We start from the raw sequence: 12,291 nt of genomic DNA, 5'->3' as shown, positions 1-12,291 counted from the left end.
TAGCTTGGATTTTATTCTTTCTCTTTTTCACATACACTAACATAAACATGCTCTCTCCATCTCTTAACTGATGAATTTAAGGTGGTAGAAAAGCTGGAATGCTTGTCAGTGTGAACATTTTTTACCATATGTAGCCATGTTGTACACCGAACATGGAGTGCAGCTTTACTGTGGAGTAGCCTTTAAGGAAAGCAGACAGCCTGTCTCTGTGCATCCCACTAGAGAGCCTCTTAGAGTGGGCAAGCATGTAAGCGTGTTGGTATGTTTGTGTGTGTCATACTGTGTGCATTTACTGCAGGCCTGTGTGTGTGCCTGACTGACTGCACATGTCCCTCTGAGCTTGTGTGAGACTGGTTTAGCACATGCATCTTAGCATACCTATACATACTGTATTTGTCCTTACATCTCAATTTCTCCTACTTGGCAGATGGAATGCCTTTCACAGTAAGTTAAATTCCTACCAGCCTCTAATCAGTGTCGATGTATGGGAATTGCAGCCTATAGACTGAGAATCAATTACTCAACAGTGTGTGGTAAAGTGATCAACATAATCGCCGTTCTGCTTTACTTCAAAATCTAAGCCAAGCTGTTTTTCCAAGATTATTGACAAATCCACTGAAACGTTTAACCATGGCCAAGACCTTTTTCTACAAATAAGATCTCTTCATTGCAGGAGATCTGTAGTCCACTAAGAGTGTCAGAGCCCTCTGGTCTAGGTATAAATCCTGTAATTTTCACTCAGTTCTGTAGTGATAAATCATGTGAATAAGAGAAAAAGACAGGAGAATGGATGGTTTAACAGATGGAGAGGCATGGACGGCAAAGGAGAGGCATCTTTTTCTGTTCTGCCTGAGAGATAAAAATCTGAAGAACAAAAGGTGAGCAGAAGCTAGGCAGGCACGTACACACACACACATACGAATGCTGAAACTTCTTTTGCCACTTCTCAGCCCCATCGACTTTCCTCCTGAGGTTGCCACAGCTGTCTTGTCAGCACTCACCTCTTGAGCTGGTGGCAAGATCACACACATACACACAAAGTAAAAAATAATTGTTTTCCCCTGCAAAATGCAGGAACACTAAAACATGATTGAGACATGCTGTATGTATTTAGGAATACATGTGAAATACAAGCAACAACAATAATAGATCTGAACCACCTGCAAGGCCGTTGCATATCAAAAGAAATACAGATTAATATATAGCTATTGGCTTTCAGTTAAATTAGCATGGACAATAATCATCAGTTTTAGCACAAACAGATCATTAAAATCTGCACACAATTCCTTTGCTCTAGTTTTTGGAGGTTCTTAAAATCACGATATCTGCAGTTAGCTGTTTGGCTTCACCTCTTACCAAGAGACAACATGCAAACTGAGCTCAGATCTTTTTTTTCTTCTGTCTACTCCTGTCAATTAGACACCTGGCGTCACGACAGTTTAATAATCTGCGGCAGATGCACACATATTGTAACTATTCACTTCACAGATTGTAGTGACTCAGGAGAAATTATGTAGACAGCTATAATCTACATTACTTTTGAACTAAAACTACAATGTTTTGTGCATCTTAATAGTAACTTGATTTTCAAGATGTAGACAATTAAAACATTGTGCAAAAATATAATATTCAACTGAATGAATTCAATGTATCACCCAGCCCTAATGCACATACTCACTAGAGATGCCACTTCACCTCCTGGGCACTGCCAGGTGCTCTTGAGCAAGGCACCCCCAACCGCTCAGGGCGCTGGTCCAGCTGGCAGCCCACTCACTCTGACATCTCTCCATTTGTGCATGAATAGGTCGTGAGCATGTGTGTGTATTTCCGGCTGTGTGTAGTGATTCTAACAGAAGTGTACACAGAGTGTAAATTGTATTTCCCCACTGGGGATCAATAAATAGTTTAAATTTAAAAAAATGTAAATTAAATTTGGTATTAACACTGCTACAAATAAGTTAAGTTATAGGAAGGAAAAAAGGAGAGAGAATGTAATGGCAGCAAGTCATGTCAAGTCATGCAGTATGCTACCATTTCCATGAGAGCTGAATTGAATGACTTAAGTCAGTCCCTCAGCCCAAGTATGTTACAATTACGTTTTACTTACATGCCATGTGTGTGTGTGTGTGTGCATGTGTGTGTGTTTGTGCTTGTGTGTGTGTGTGTGTGTGTGTGTGTGTCTGAGTGAGCATCAACCTTGGAGTGACCTAAGGGATTGTATTTAGCAATTATCTGATTACTTGTCTGTTTTTTCCGACTCAGACAACTTGCAACTGGATAACGCTGTAACTCCCTAATTACAACTTACTCTACAATCAATCACCCATTAACAGAACACAGGCCCAATCACACACACACAACACTGTGTCAGACTAAAATACTGACACCAGCATTACTGCCACTATTTCAGAGGATAGAATGACAGAAAAACCATGACACAATCTTCAATGACACAAAGGCAAAACTGCTAAACTTTTTTAAATCTTGTGACTTTGGCATTCATGTCTCTCAGCCAGTAGTTTCAGTGTTTTCGTTGCTTTGTGCAGACCTCAGCACTTCACTAAAAGCCTGATGATGCACAACAATAAGAGAGCATCTCCGTCCTTTCTTTATGTCTTTTCACTATCCTTTTATTTATGAAAATGGTTGTCCTTGCCTTGTCAAAAATCTCTTTCTTAGAGGAGAAGATAATGCCTGGCAGTAAGACACCAGCAGAGACAATCTCACACACAAACAGAACACACACACACACACACACACACACACACACACACACTCACAAAGATGTGGTTGTAGGTACTCGCATTTCAGCAAGGACATACATACTGTTCACACACTTGTTGTCTCCGAGTAGTGATAACAACAAAAGAATGCCAAAGGACACGCTCGTGATCCGTCTGAGATGCTGTGTTCTTTCTAAAGAATTAAAAAAAGAGACTCAAACTCATCAATAATGTTCCGTTTGAGTCATCCACTAATGGAACATCAGTCCAAGGCAGATGTTGAGACAAACAATTCACTGACTGTAGTTTAACTATCTTTGGCATCAGTGATGTTGTCAATGACAAAGACAATGACAAAGACAAGCAGCTCAGATGAAGGGCAGCTAGTGCACATCACTTTATCACAACACGAAAGCCAAAGGCGGAACTTAACATTTCCAGGCCATCTCTGCCTTTCATATGTAGTTAAACCAAAGACAAGATCTACTATCATCACTTTTTGGTCCTATCCTTAGGTGATTTGTCATTGTACATTACTTATTATTTTGGTCAGATATGTTTTTTAGCATGTTAGTCACATCCCTGGTTCTGTCTTCTTTTTGCTCCACGAGTCTGAAGGAGCAGGTTTTAAATATCATTTACTGGCTTGCTGACCATGTCTGTAATGATTCTGCATCTTTGTTGCAAAAGTGACTTGGAAGAGGACCACATGGATTCAGGTGCAATTTTAGCTCATGTAATTAACACATGGGTTTTTGATAATTTTTTTAATCAAAAGACAGACAGATTGATTTTATCCACCTCCATAATGTGCTTGGACAAATTATTTAAAATATCTTTTAGTACAGTATAATGTAATGACACCTCCACAGGCTCCCTGTCCCACAACAAATTCATTTAAACTCTTTTTCTTCATTTACAAGTACAATGAATGAGAGGTGGTTATTTTTTATCCTCCATATTTACATACAAGAGAGGGGCAGAATATTAGAAGTACCTCTGAATATAATGCAGTCCAGTACAATACCATCAGTTGTGTTTGAATGGACTGTAAAAAGGTATACCTAATAAATTGGCCACCGAGTGGAAGTTTCACGAAGATTGGATTTATTCTACGTTTATTGTATTGGATAGCATTGTTTTTAGAGAGGGATACCTTTTAAACTGTCAATTTATTTACAGTTAGTCCATCAAAACATTAAAAGCTTCACATACAGTACGTAGACACGCATAGGCGTTCATATTCATACTTCCAACTCAGAACTGTATGTAAGTAAACAGCACAACCTCTGGCACATAACATACATTTTGTATTCATATATAGGTAGCAGTTACATCTCTCTGAAAGCTGTTTTTCCCAAAGGAAGGTATTTTTGGTGTCACACACAGGTGATCATTGTAAAGCCGAGAGGCAAAGATACCCAACCTTCACATGAGAAATGAACTGGAAAGCAGTAAGAGGCCTCTGGGCTCAATCATGCTAGTGACTCAGTCACTTGGCTCACATGGGAGGGGTATCAAGCAGCCAGGGATTTCTAATCCATAAGGCTTAATGCTCGCTATGTGTGCTGTAACCTACAGGTATTTTGGAAAGACGCGCCTCTCTGATGGGGACTGCAAAGACGTGAAAGCCCCTGAACTGAGAAGACCTTTCTTGTTGGATTACTCATATTCCCTTTCCTTTTATTAAATAACTTGTTGTGTTTTCTTTCTGGCAACCCGCCTCTGTGGTCTTGTATTTTATTGTGAATCCGACCTCTGCATTTGGGTGACACACGGCCTATTCATTCCAACTTTACAACACGTGAAAAGAAATTGCCTGCAGTGGTAATGCACTATATATATACAATACCATGAACGCTGCCCACAGACACTGACGAAGTGACAGGAATATGTACTGTACACACACACACAAACACACACACATGGTTGGATATACATCTACCTACCTGTGTGGCTCCTGTGTGCTTGTGTGAGGGAGGCCAGACAGAGGGACAGTAGTAGGCTCCACACACCTACTCCGCAAATGCTAGAGCCCCGTTCCCGCATTCTGCCAGAGAGAAACAAAAACACACATAAACAAGAGTACATTGTACCTTACATGACTTTTGTCAACTGTTGGTGGTAAGTCTATGTAAATGCAGATACTGTATGATCGGTCCCTATTACAGCTTTTTTAGCCATGCTAGCAAGATGAATCCTAATGACTGGTGATCCATTGACCGTGAAATATCTCTACATCTACTTCATTGATTGGAACACAATTTTGTATTTTGTACAGACATTTGTAGACAATGGATTCAAAAAATGTAAGCAACTTTGACTCTAGCGCGACAGGGACATTGACATTTGTGGCTTTGTGTGACATATCTCGACTATTGGATGGATTCATTCATGTTCCCTCCAGATCTAATTCTAGTAATGTTGGTGATTCTATTATTTTTCATATAGCGCCATCACCAGGTCAAAATTCTTTGGTTAATGACCTACAAAACTAATAACATTCCCACAAGCCTAAGCTGTACCTTGTGTTTAGTGCTAATTAGCTAAAGTTAGCATTGTAACACACTAAACTAAGACTGTTAACATAGTAAACATTTAGCTAAATCTCACAGAGCCAGTTGCTTGGCTGTAAACTCTTTTGTCTTATTAAAGCACAAATGTTTAAACCTTCAACAACTGTTTAAGATAAAACACATAGACAATACACACACACCCTGCAATGCAGAAAAGAATATTACACAGAGAAAATTATTGTTTACTGCGAATAAATTCAAAACAGAAGGGGAGATGTTGACTCAGAGAGAGAAACAGAGGGAGGAAGTTACGAGACTATCATTACTTGTAGTTTTTGGAAACTTTTTGTTTAATTCTCTATCTTGGCAGCGAACAGGAAAACAATGTCAAAAACAAAGATGAGCCTAGTTCTGTTGATATGGTCTACATCGTTGCTGTCCAGTGATTAACTACTGTGTACGTGTTTGTATATTTGGATAGTAACATAGCACATGTTGAGATTAAAGAGTACTGTAATCCAAACCAAAGCCCTGCAAAGCTTTTACAACCCTTCTTAGGTCTGACAAATGTCTGTCTGATGCACACAAAAATTCAAAAACAAGACAATAAACCTTCTAAAGAAAACAGTAATGGATTTTTATAATAAAAGAACAAAAGGCTAATAAAAACAGTCTAATAAAAAAAAACTAAACCAACCAAGGATTGACTAATAATAAAACATTATTATTAGTCAGCAATGCACTTTTAATAATGGATTTTATTTGTTCATTATATTACTTCAGGTATAGGATGCAAACAATGATGAATAAACACACATAAAATACACACAATCTTTTGATCATGTGCCTCTCTTTTTGCAAATGCTGGCAGGTCTTTGCATTGAAGTGGTGAGCAGGGAGGCATATGATTAAAGCACTTGGTATTCTGAGCACTGAGTAGGACGGAAACCTGGACAACAGACAAACACACTGTCTTTCTCCACCAGGGAAACTGTGTTTTGTCAATAAGCTAAGTGTGTGTGTGTGTTGGTGTTTGTTTGTGTGTCCAGGATGTGTATCACAAATAGGCAGAAAGTGGTATCATCCGCCTATGGGCCCTATAATATTTTGCTATAGTGGCCAGGTGCCCCCCATAACCTATAACTCTAACTAATGTCTCAATACCATCCTATTTACTGCTATGAGGAAGATGTAAGTGTGTGTGTGTGTGTCTGTGTGTGTGTGTGTGTGTGTTTGTGTGTGTTGGCGCGAGAAAGAGATGATCCTTGGGGAGAGAAGATAGATGGAATAATCCACATTTTGAATATAATTACTATACAGAATCTGGATGGAATATTGGAGGGCATTCAAACAAGTGTGAATACATAACTGCAGGTGGCTCTCGATGCAAAAGCAAACATGTGAGACTAAGACAAAATTAGGAGAAACTTTACAACCCTTTTTAGCTTAAAGATGCCATGTCAACATTAAAATAAACAGGAAGTTGGTGCATCTGAGTAGTTGGTAGGATGTAGATTTGTAGGGAACACTTGAGTTCTACTCCATAAACAATTGACACTACTACTCTGTATTGCGTATTGATGTCTTTGACTTTGCACCTCCAAGAGTGGATTTTTGTCTTTAGATTTCTTGATGTGAAGCCCAGATTGGCGTGAAAATGATGTTGCCTTGTACTTTTCTTTTTTTTTTTTGGTTGCAGCATTAGTCATTTTTATTTCAAGAAAATAATTAGGCTGTCATTGCAATGCACACTAGGCTAGCAAGTGTGATGTAATAACTTCAAAAAGTCACCCTTTCAGAAAAAACTTTAGTGGTTGATTTACTTTTCCAGTGAGCCAGCAAAGGTGTAGCAAAGGGAAAAAAATGCATGAAATACTTTTGAGCAGATGTGATGATGTAAGTAAAACAAAACAAACATTCCAGGTTTTTGTGAGAGTCTATGCAGATTAACTCAGTGCAGATGAGATTATACACATGCCTGGTTGGGTCTCAGTATGTGCTGCTCTGTTTATTTGTGCATGTGTGTGTGTGTGTGTGTTAAGCCCAGCTTGAGTTCTGGGTGTGTGAGTCATCTGACTATGCAGCCATGCATTTCTAGAGCTGGGAGAAGCTGCAAAGCCAGACAGCTGAGCCAAGGCTTTCTCTGGTTAGAAGGAATCAAACACACATAGAATAATACACATAAACGCGTTATTGTCGGTTTTTGTCTTTTCTCACAATTATCCTCACTCCTATATCCTTGCCTCCCACCCTCCCTCCTCTTCTTCCTCCTGTCCACACCTATGCTCTGCTAGTAGTAAATAATTAGGAGACAAAGCAGAGACGCGGCCTGCTTTCTCTCCAGCTCATTTAGACACACAGCAGTGTTTGTGATGATGCAGTGCCACTTTATTTTGGCTGGTTGTTTGGTCTGTCTGCCGCAGAAATGAGTGGGTGTCCGATATAGAAATGGATTCAGAAAGGAGCAGGAAAAGAGAGAGAGAAAAAGGAGGTGGATGGACTGACTGAGTGTGTGTGTGTGTGTGTCTGTCTGTCTGTCTGTCTGTCTGTCTGCTCAGGAACACAGGGTTCTGATCAATAGCATCTAAACAGCTTGACTCTCCATCAGTATCAAACTCAGCAGCCGATGGTGACTCATTCTGCACAAACTCACAGACACTTTTTTTTGATAAACCAAAATAACTATTTGAAAACTGATTGCATGCTAACTACTTAAAAACAATTGTGTTCACACTTGATTACATCCGTCTGCATGCTGTTCCCATGCATACATGTTGAGAAAATGTCTGCATGCGGCCCCTTCAGGTACTGTAGACGTCAACTACTTAGAGCATATCCGCCTTATCCGTATGAAAAGAGGTTAGATAGAAGAATTGGATTCTATAACCCTTGATAATGTAGCTTTCATTAACCAAACACATAGGAGTAAGAGAGAAAGTAGGAGCTAGAGGAGAAAGAGAGACAGTTGGAGAAAAAGCGGTGGTCTCCGATGAGTTCTGCAGTCTGTTCCATCCCTTTAATTAGTCCCATTGGAATGCCTTTCCTGCACTATGCGGCTGATCAGCTTCTCCTCCATATTTCTAGTCTGTGTTTGTGTGCGTGTGTGCGTTTGAATGCATCTCAGCTAAAGCCGGACAGACATCTCACGGGCATATGAGCTCTGGTTGATCTCCCAACGGTCGATGAGAAATATGTAGTGGAAATACATTAATATTCAAGGAGTTGCCATTCCATGAGATATGCGTCATTTGGAAAATGGGATGCCTGTTCTCTTTCTATCAGTTTCTGTGACAATTAACATGAAGTTGGTTTGCTGTCAGAAGATGCATAGTGTGACCACATTATTACTTACAGAAAACCTGTATCTGTGGTTTTTATTCTGGAGAAATGGTTTCAATCTGTGTCAGTGAAGCAATTTGTGAGTGAGATTAAATTGTTTTGAGGCAGCAGGATGCACTGCTAGAGTATAAGGGGCTTTGAGGGTACTTTCACACTTTATTTGATTGGTTTGGTTAAAACAAACTCTGGTGCATTTAGTTTTCTGTGTTCAATTGGTCTGGTTTCAAAGCTTTCAAAACCTGCACCGTTCTGCCGTTCTATCTAATTTCCATCAGAGGGTGACTCCACTGGTTGCAAAAAAAACCTCACTTTCTATAGAAGTCTGCTTCTCACTTGATTTATTACTACCTCAGTAAACATTTTCATAATGAGTGTATGGCCTTTATTGCTAGTTTATAGTCATCATCAATACAGTATTGTGTTCATTTGGTAAATTATAGTCCCATTTAATTTAAAATTGACAATAAAGCAGAGGATGCTTTAGGGGTGTGGCAACCTGTCAAGACATGTCAAGCTTAACAATGCATAGCAATGGCACTGTGTATATTTAAATAGCTTGAAACTCTTTATTCGCCTAAAATGTCTTGTTCAGTATTATGCCAATCAAGTGTTAGCTGGTAATTTAAGGGAAAGTTTCTGTACTGCTGTACATGCAGTTGAATGGCGGCAGTCCCTAGAGGTCCGCATTTACCCGCCGGTCAATCTCCACTGGATCACTCGCTTCAAGGGTGAAAATCATCAACTTTCCCCCTTAAGCGTTTAGCTTAGCACAGCACCATTGTAACAATAAACAACATTGGCTTGGCTGCGTCACCTCCCCAGCTTCACTCACGCTTGAAAAGTCTGCACACCCAGTTGCAAAAAAACAAGACGGCGACACCCATGTTGCTAAACTTGAGGCTTCAAAATGACAGTCCACAAACCAATGGGTGATGTGACGAATGCTACATCCACTATTTTTACAGTCTATGGGTGCTCTGCATTTGTTGTCTGAAAGTAAAAATACAATTATAGCAGGTACTCCTCTTGGTTGGTTTGTAAAAAGCCAACATGACTTTCTGGACCAGAACTGAAAGATAACAATGTTTAAGTTGTTTCCTTTCCAAATGTACTGAACTTCTGGTGTGAAAGCAATCTAAAACGTTTTCAGTGCTATTTTGTGTTATATTGTGTTGGGTTTAATTTTATCATTAAATCTGAGAAACGACTTCTGCACCAATTAGTGGTGAAGCCACTAATCCCTACAAGCTGTTACCGTGTTTCTGTATGTTTCTCTGTCTTTGTGTATGAGATAAACATTTGTATCACTATAAATCAACAACAATAGATTTGGAACTTATTCATCCTAAACATTTAACACAGAGATAACTATCTCTGACCGACTGGCACTGTGGCTAAGGTCATCAGGATTCACACCGTAGCTTGCTCTGCTGTTCAAAGTAGTGGTATCAAAAGAAAATGGAAGATGTTGTCTGATATTGTCAAGAGGGTAGCGGAAAGGAACTGAAAGGTGACGGAGATGGTAGAAAGGAAAGATGAAAGGGGACAAGTGCATAGAAGGAAAGTGAAGAACCAAAGAGAACAGTGGAAGGATGGAGGAGAGAAAAGGAAACAAAAGGTTCTCAATAAGGCCTCAAACTGAGTTTTGTGTCAGTATAAGAATGACTTGGCTGGCACATTGGTTGCTAGTTCCAAATATTTTACAGCTTGTTACTTTTTCCCCATCAATCAGTAGATTACATCTTGGAATGTACTGGAGCTGGAGAAAACCCAACCAGATGGTTAGTCTAACTAACTGTTAGAGTCTTTAAACTACGCTGAAGCCGCATGGCTCTCGGGATGGCAACGTCAGACTGTCAGTTGGTGGTCAGTCCAGGTGCACATTTTTAGACAGCCTCCCCCGGCAAAGTGTTGCACTTGTTGTTTGCATGAAAAATGAAATAGTTGTGTCAATAATGTAAAAAAAGAGAGCTAGAGAAAGAAGTTCAAACCCTGGCCCTTTTCTCAACTCCGCACAGCTGATCAATCAAGGAAGTGGAAGTGAGTGGGAATGTCGGATTGATGGTTTTGGAAAGTTACAGAAATAGCTGATATTTCTAAATCTTTTGAAGCAAAGTTAAATTTTGCTAAAACTGGGTGAGACACACACACACACACACACACAAACACACAGGCACACACATACCTATTTATACCAAACAGGTCAACTTTAATGGTCAAAACCTCAGGTAACTTGAATAAGAGGATACTATACTTGCTATAATAGAAAGAAATGAGCCAGGAAAAGTTGCAGTTGTGTATGTGTGTTTCTTTCATCTATTTCTGCATTGGTACATGGTGTAGTGGCTAAGTTGGCACACAGCAGTGAATGATATTAATGTGAATGGATGGAACACAACAGCATGAGGATTTGTCAGAGGAAATCTATGTATTCTTGAGACTTAATGGGGGGGTTTGTTTTGTAGCCTGAGTTAGAACTGTGGCTCTCCAAACCTAATTGCAACCTCGGGGGGTTTTGGCTTGATTAGGCCTCCCTGATCCTGCCAGGAGTGTATGTGTGTGTATGTACGCATGAGAGTGTGTCTCATGTGTGTTTGATTAATGAAATCCACAGTTTGGCCTTTGTGGATAAACTCACTCCATGTGACCTGTGGAGAAAACCAGAGGCTCCAAATTAAGCCTCCAATTTAAAAAGCATTGTGCAATCTGTGTGTGTGTGTGTGTGTGTGTGTGTGTGTGTGTGTTCAGGGGTGTGTGTGTGTGTGAGTTGAGGGGGCATTAGGGAGGAGGTTGGAAAGAAAAGGGAGAGAAAATAAGCATTGGGAAGTGCTTTTGGCTCTCTCCTCCAACAATCCTCAGCTTCTTATCACTCTTTCACTTGTTGTATTCTATGACTTTGGCAGAGTGCACATCACAGACTTGACATTCCCATCTTTCAAATCAGCTTTTGCCTGCTGCTACATGCGTGTCCCCAACACATCCCTAAAGCTCGATTCGACCCAAGGGTGTCACACTCCATCTATCTCCCCCTCTCTCTTTGCTCTGTCTGTCCGCCGCTCTCGGTGCTAACCTGGAGAACCGCTGTACCGCAAAAAAAAATCCTGATGTCACTACAGATTCATCGTCTACACACAACAAAGCCACCCCTAAAACATCCCCAGGTCAAACACACACAAAGACACACACATACATACAGAAAACAAATGCAGAGTGTGTCTGCTGACAGTGCAGATCCAGGTGGTAAATGCAGGCATGTTGTCTGAGCCTTTCTATCACCCACAAGTCCAACAGCATCAGACAATAAAAGAAAAAGAGAATTGCCAACCTTCACCTACAGGCGCGAGCGACACGATAGCTATAAATTGGCTTAACACTGCAAAAACAACATCAAAGTCCCCTCTCTCCATAGATTATACAGCCCACCACTCTCATATTTATCTATCACATTTTGACTACACTTCAATTTTCTGCAAGGTTCTTGGGCAATAACAGAAAAAAACACTTTGAACTAAATAAACAAATGCAAAGTAGGGATTTCTTGAAGCTTTAGAATTATATTAAAGCGAAATGCAAATGGCTTCCACTGTGTGGTGCCTGACGCAGGGAGAGAGGGTAGCGTCAGGCATGGGAGAGTACCGGCGAAAAAATAATCCAAGGGGGAAGAAATGGCTCCTTTAATTCAATTGCAATCCAGTTTTAAAACTTTTGTAGCC

The 12,291-nt window shown here is 40.1% G+C and overlaps 1 protein-coding gene across 1 annotated transcript in view; it reads right to left on the bottom strand.

Annotated features, from left to right (window-relative positions):
- The window catches only part of LOC117948036 (chemokine-like protein TAFA-2), a 77,486-nt gene that overhangs the window by 36,207 nt on the left and 28,988 nt on the right, over positions 1-12,291 (bottom strand). The window contains exon 2 of the mRNA XM_034877473.1: positions 4,673-4,773. Within this exon, the coding sequence (XP_034733364.1) occupies positions 4,673-4,772 (100 nt within the window). The 5' untranslated portion in view covers position 4,773. The remainder of the gene's footprint in view (positions 1-4,672; positions 4,774-12,291) is intronic.

Source organism: Etheostoma cragini, chromosome 7, assembly GCF_013103735.1.
Source record: "Etheostoma cragini isolate CJK2018 chromosome 7, CSU_Ecrag_1.0, whole genome shotgun sequence".
NCBI classification, from domain to species: Eukaryota; Metazoa; Chordata; class Actinopteri; order Perciformes; family Percidae; genus Etheostoma; species Etheostoma cragini.
Note: the sequence above shows the minus strand (reverse complement) of the source record. Positions and strands in the feature narration are given on the sequence as shown.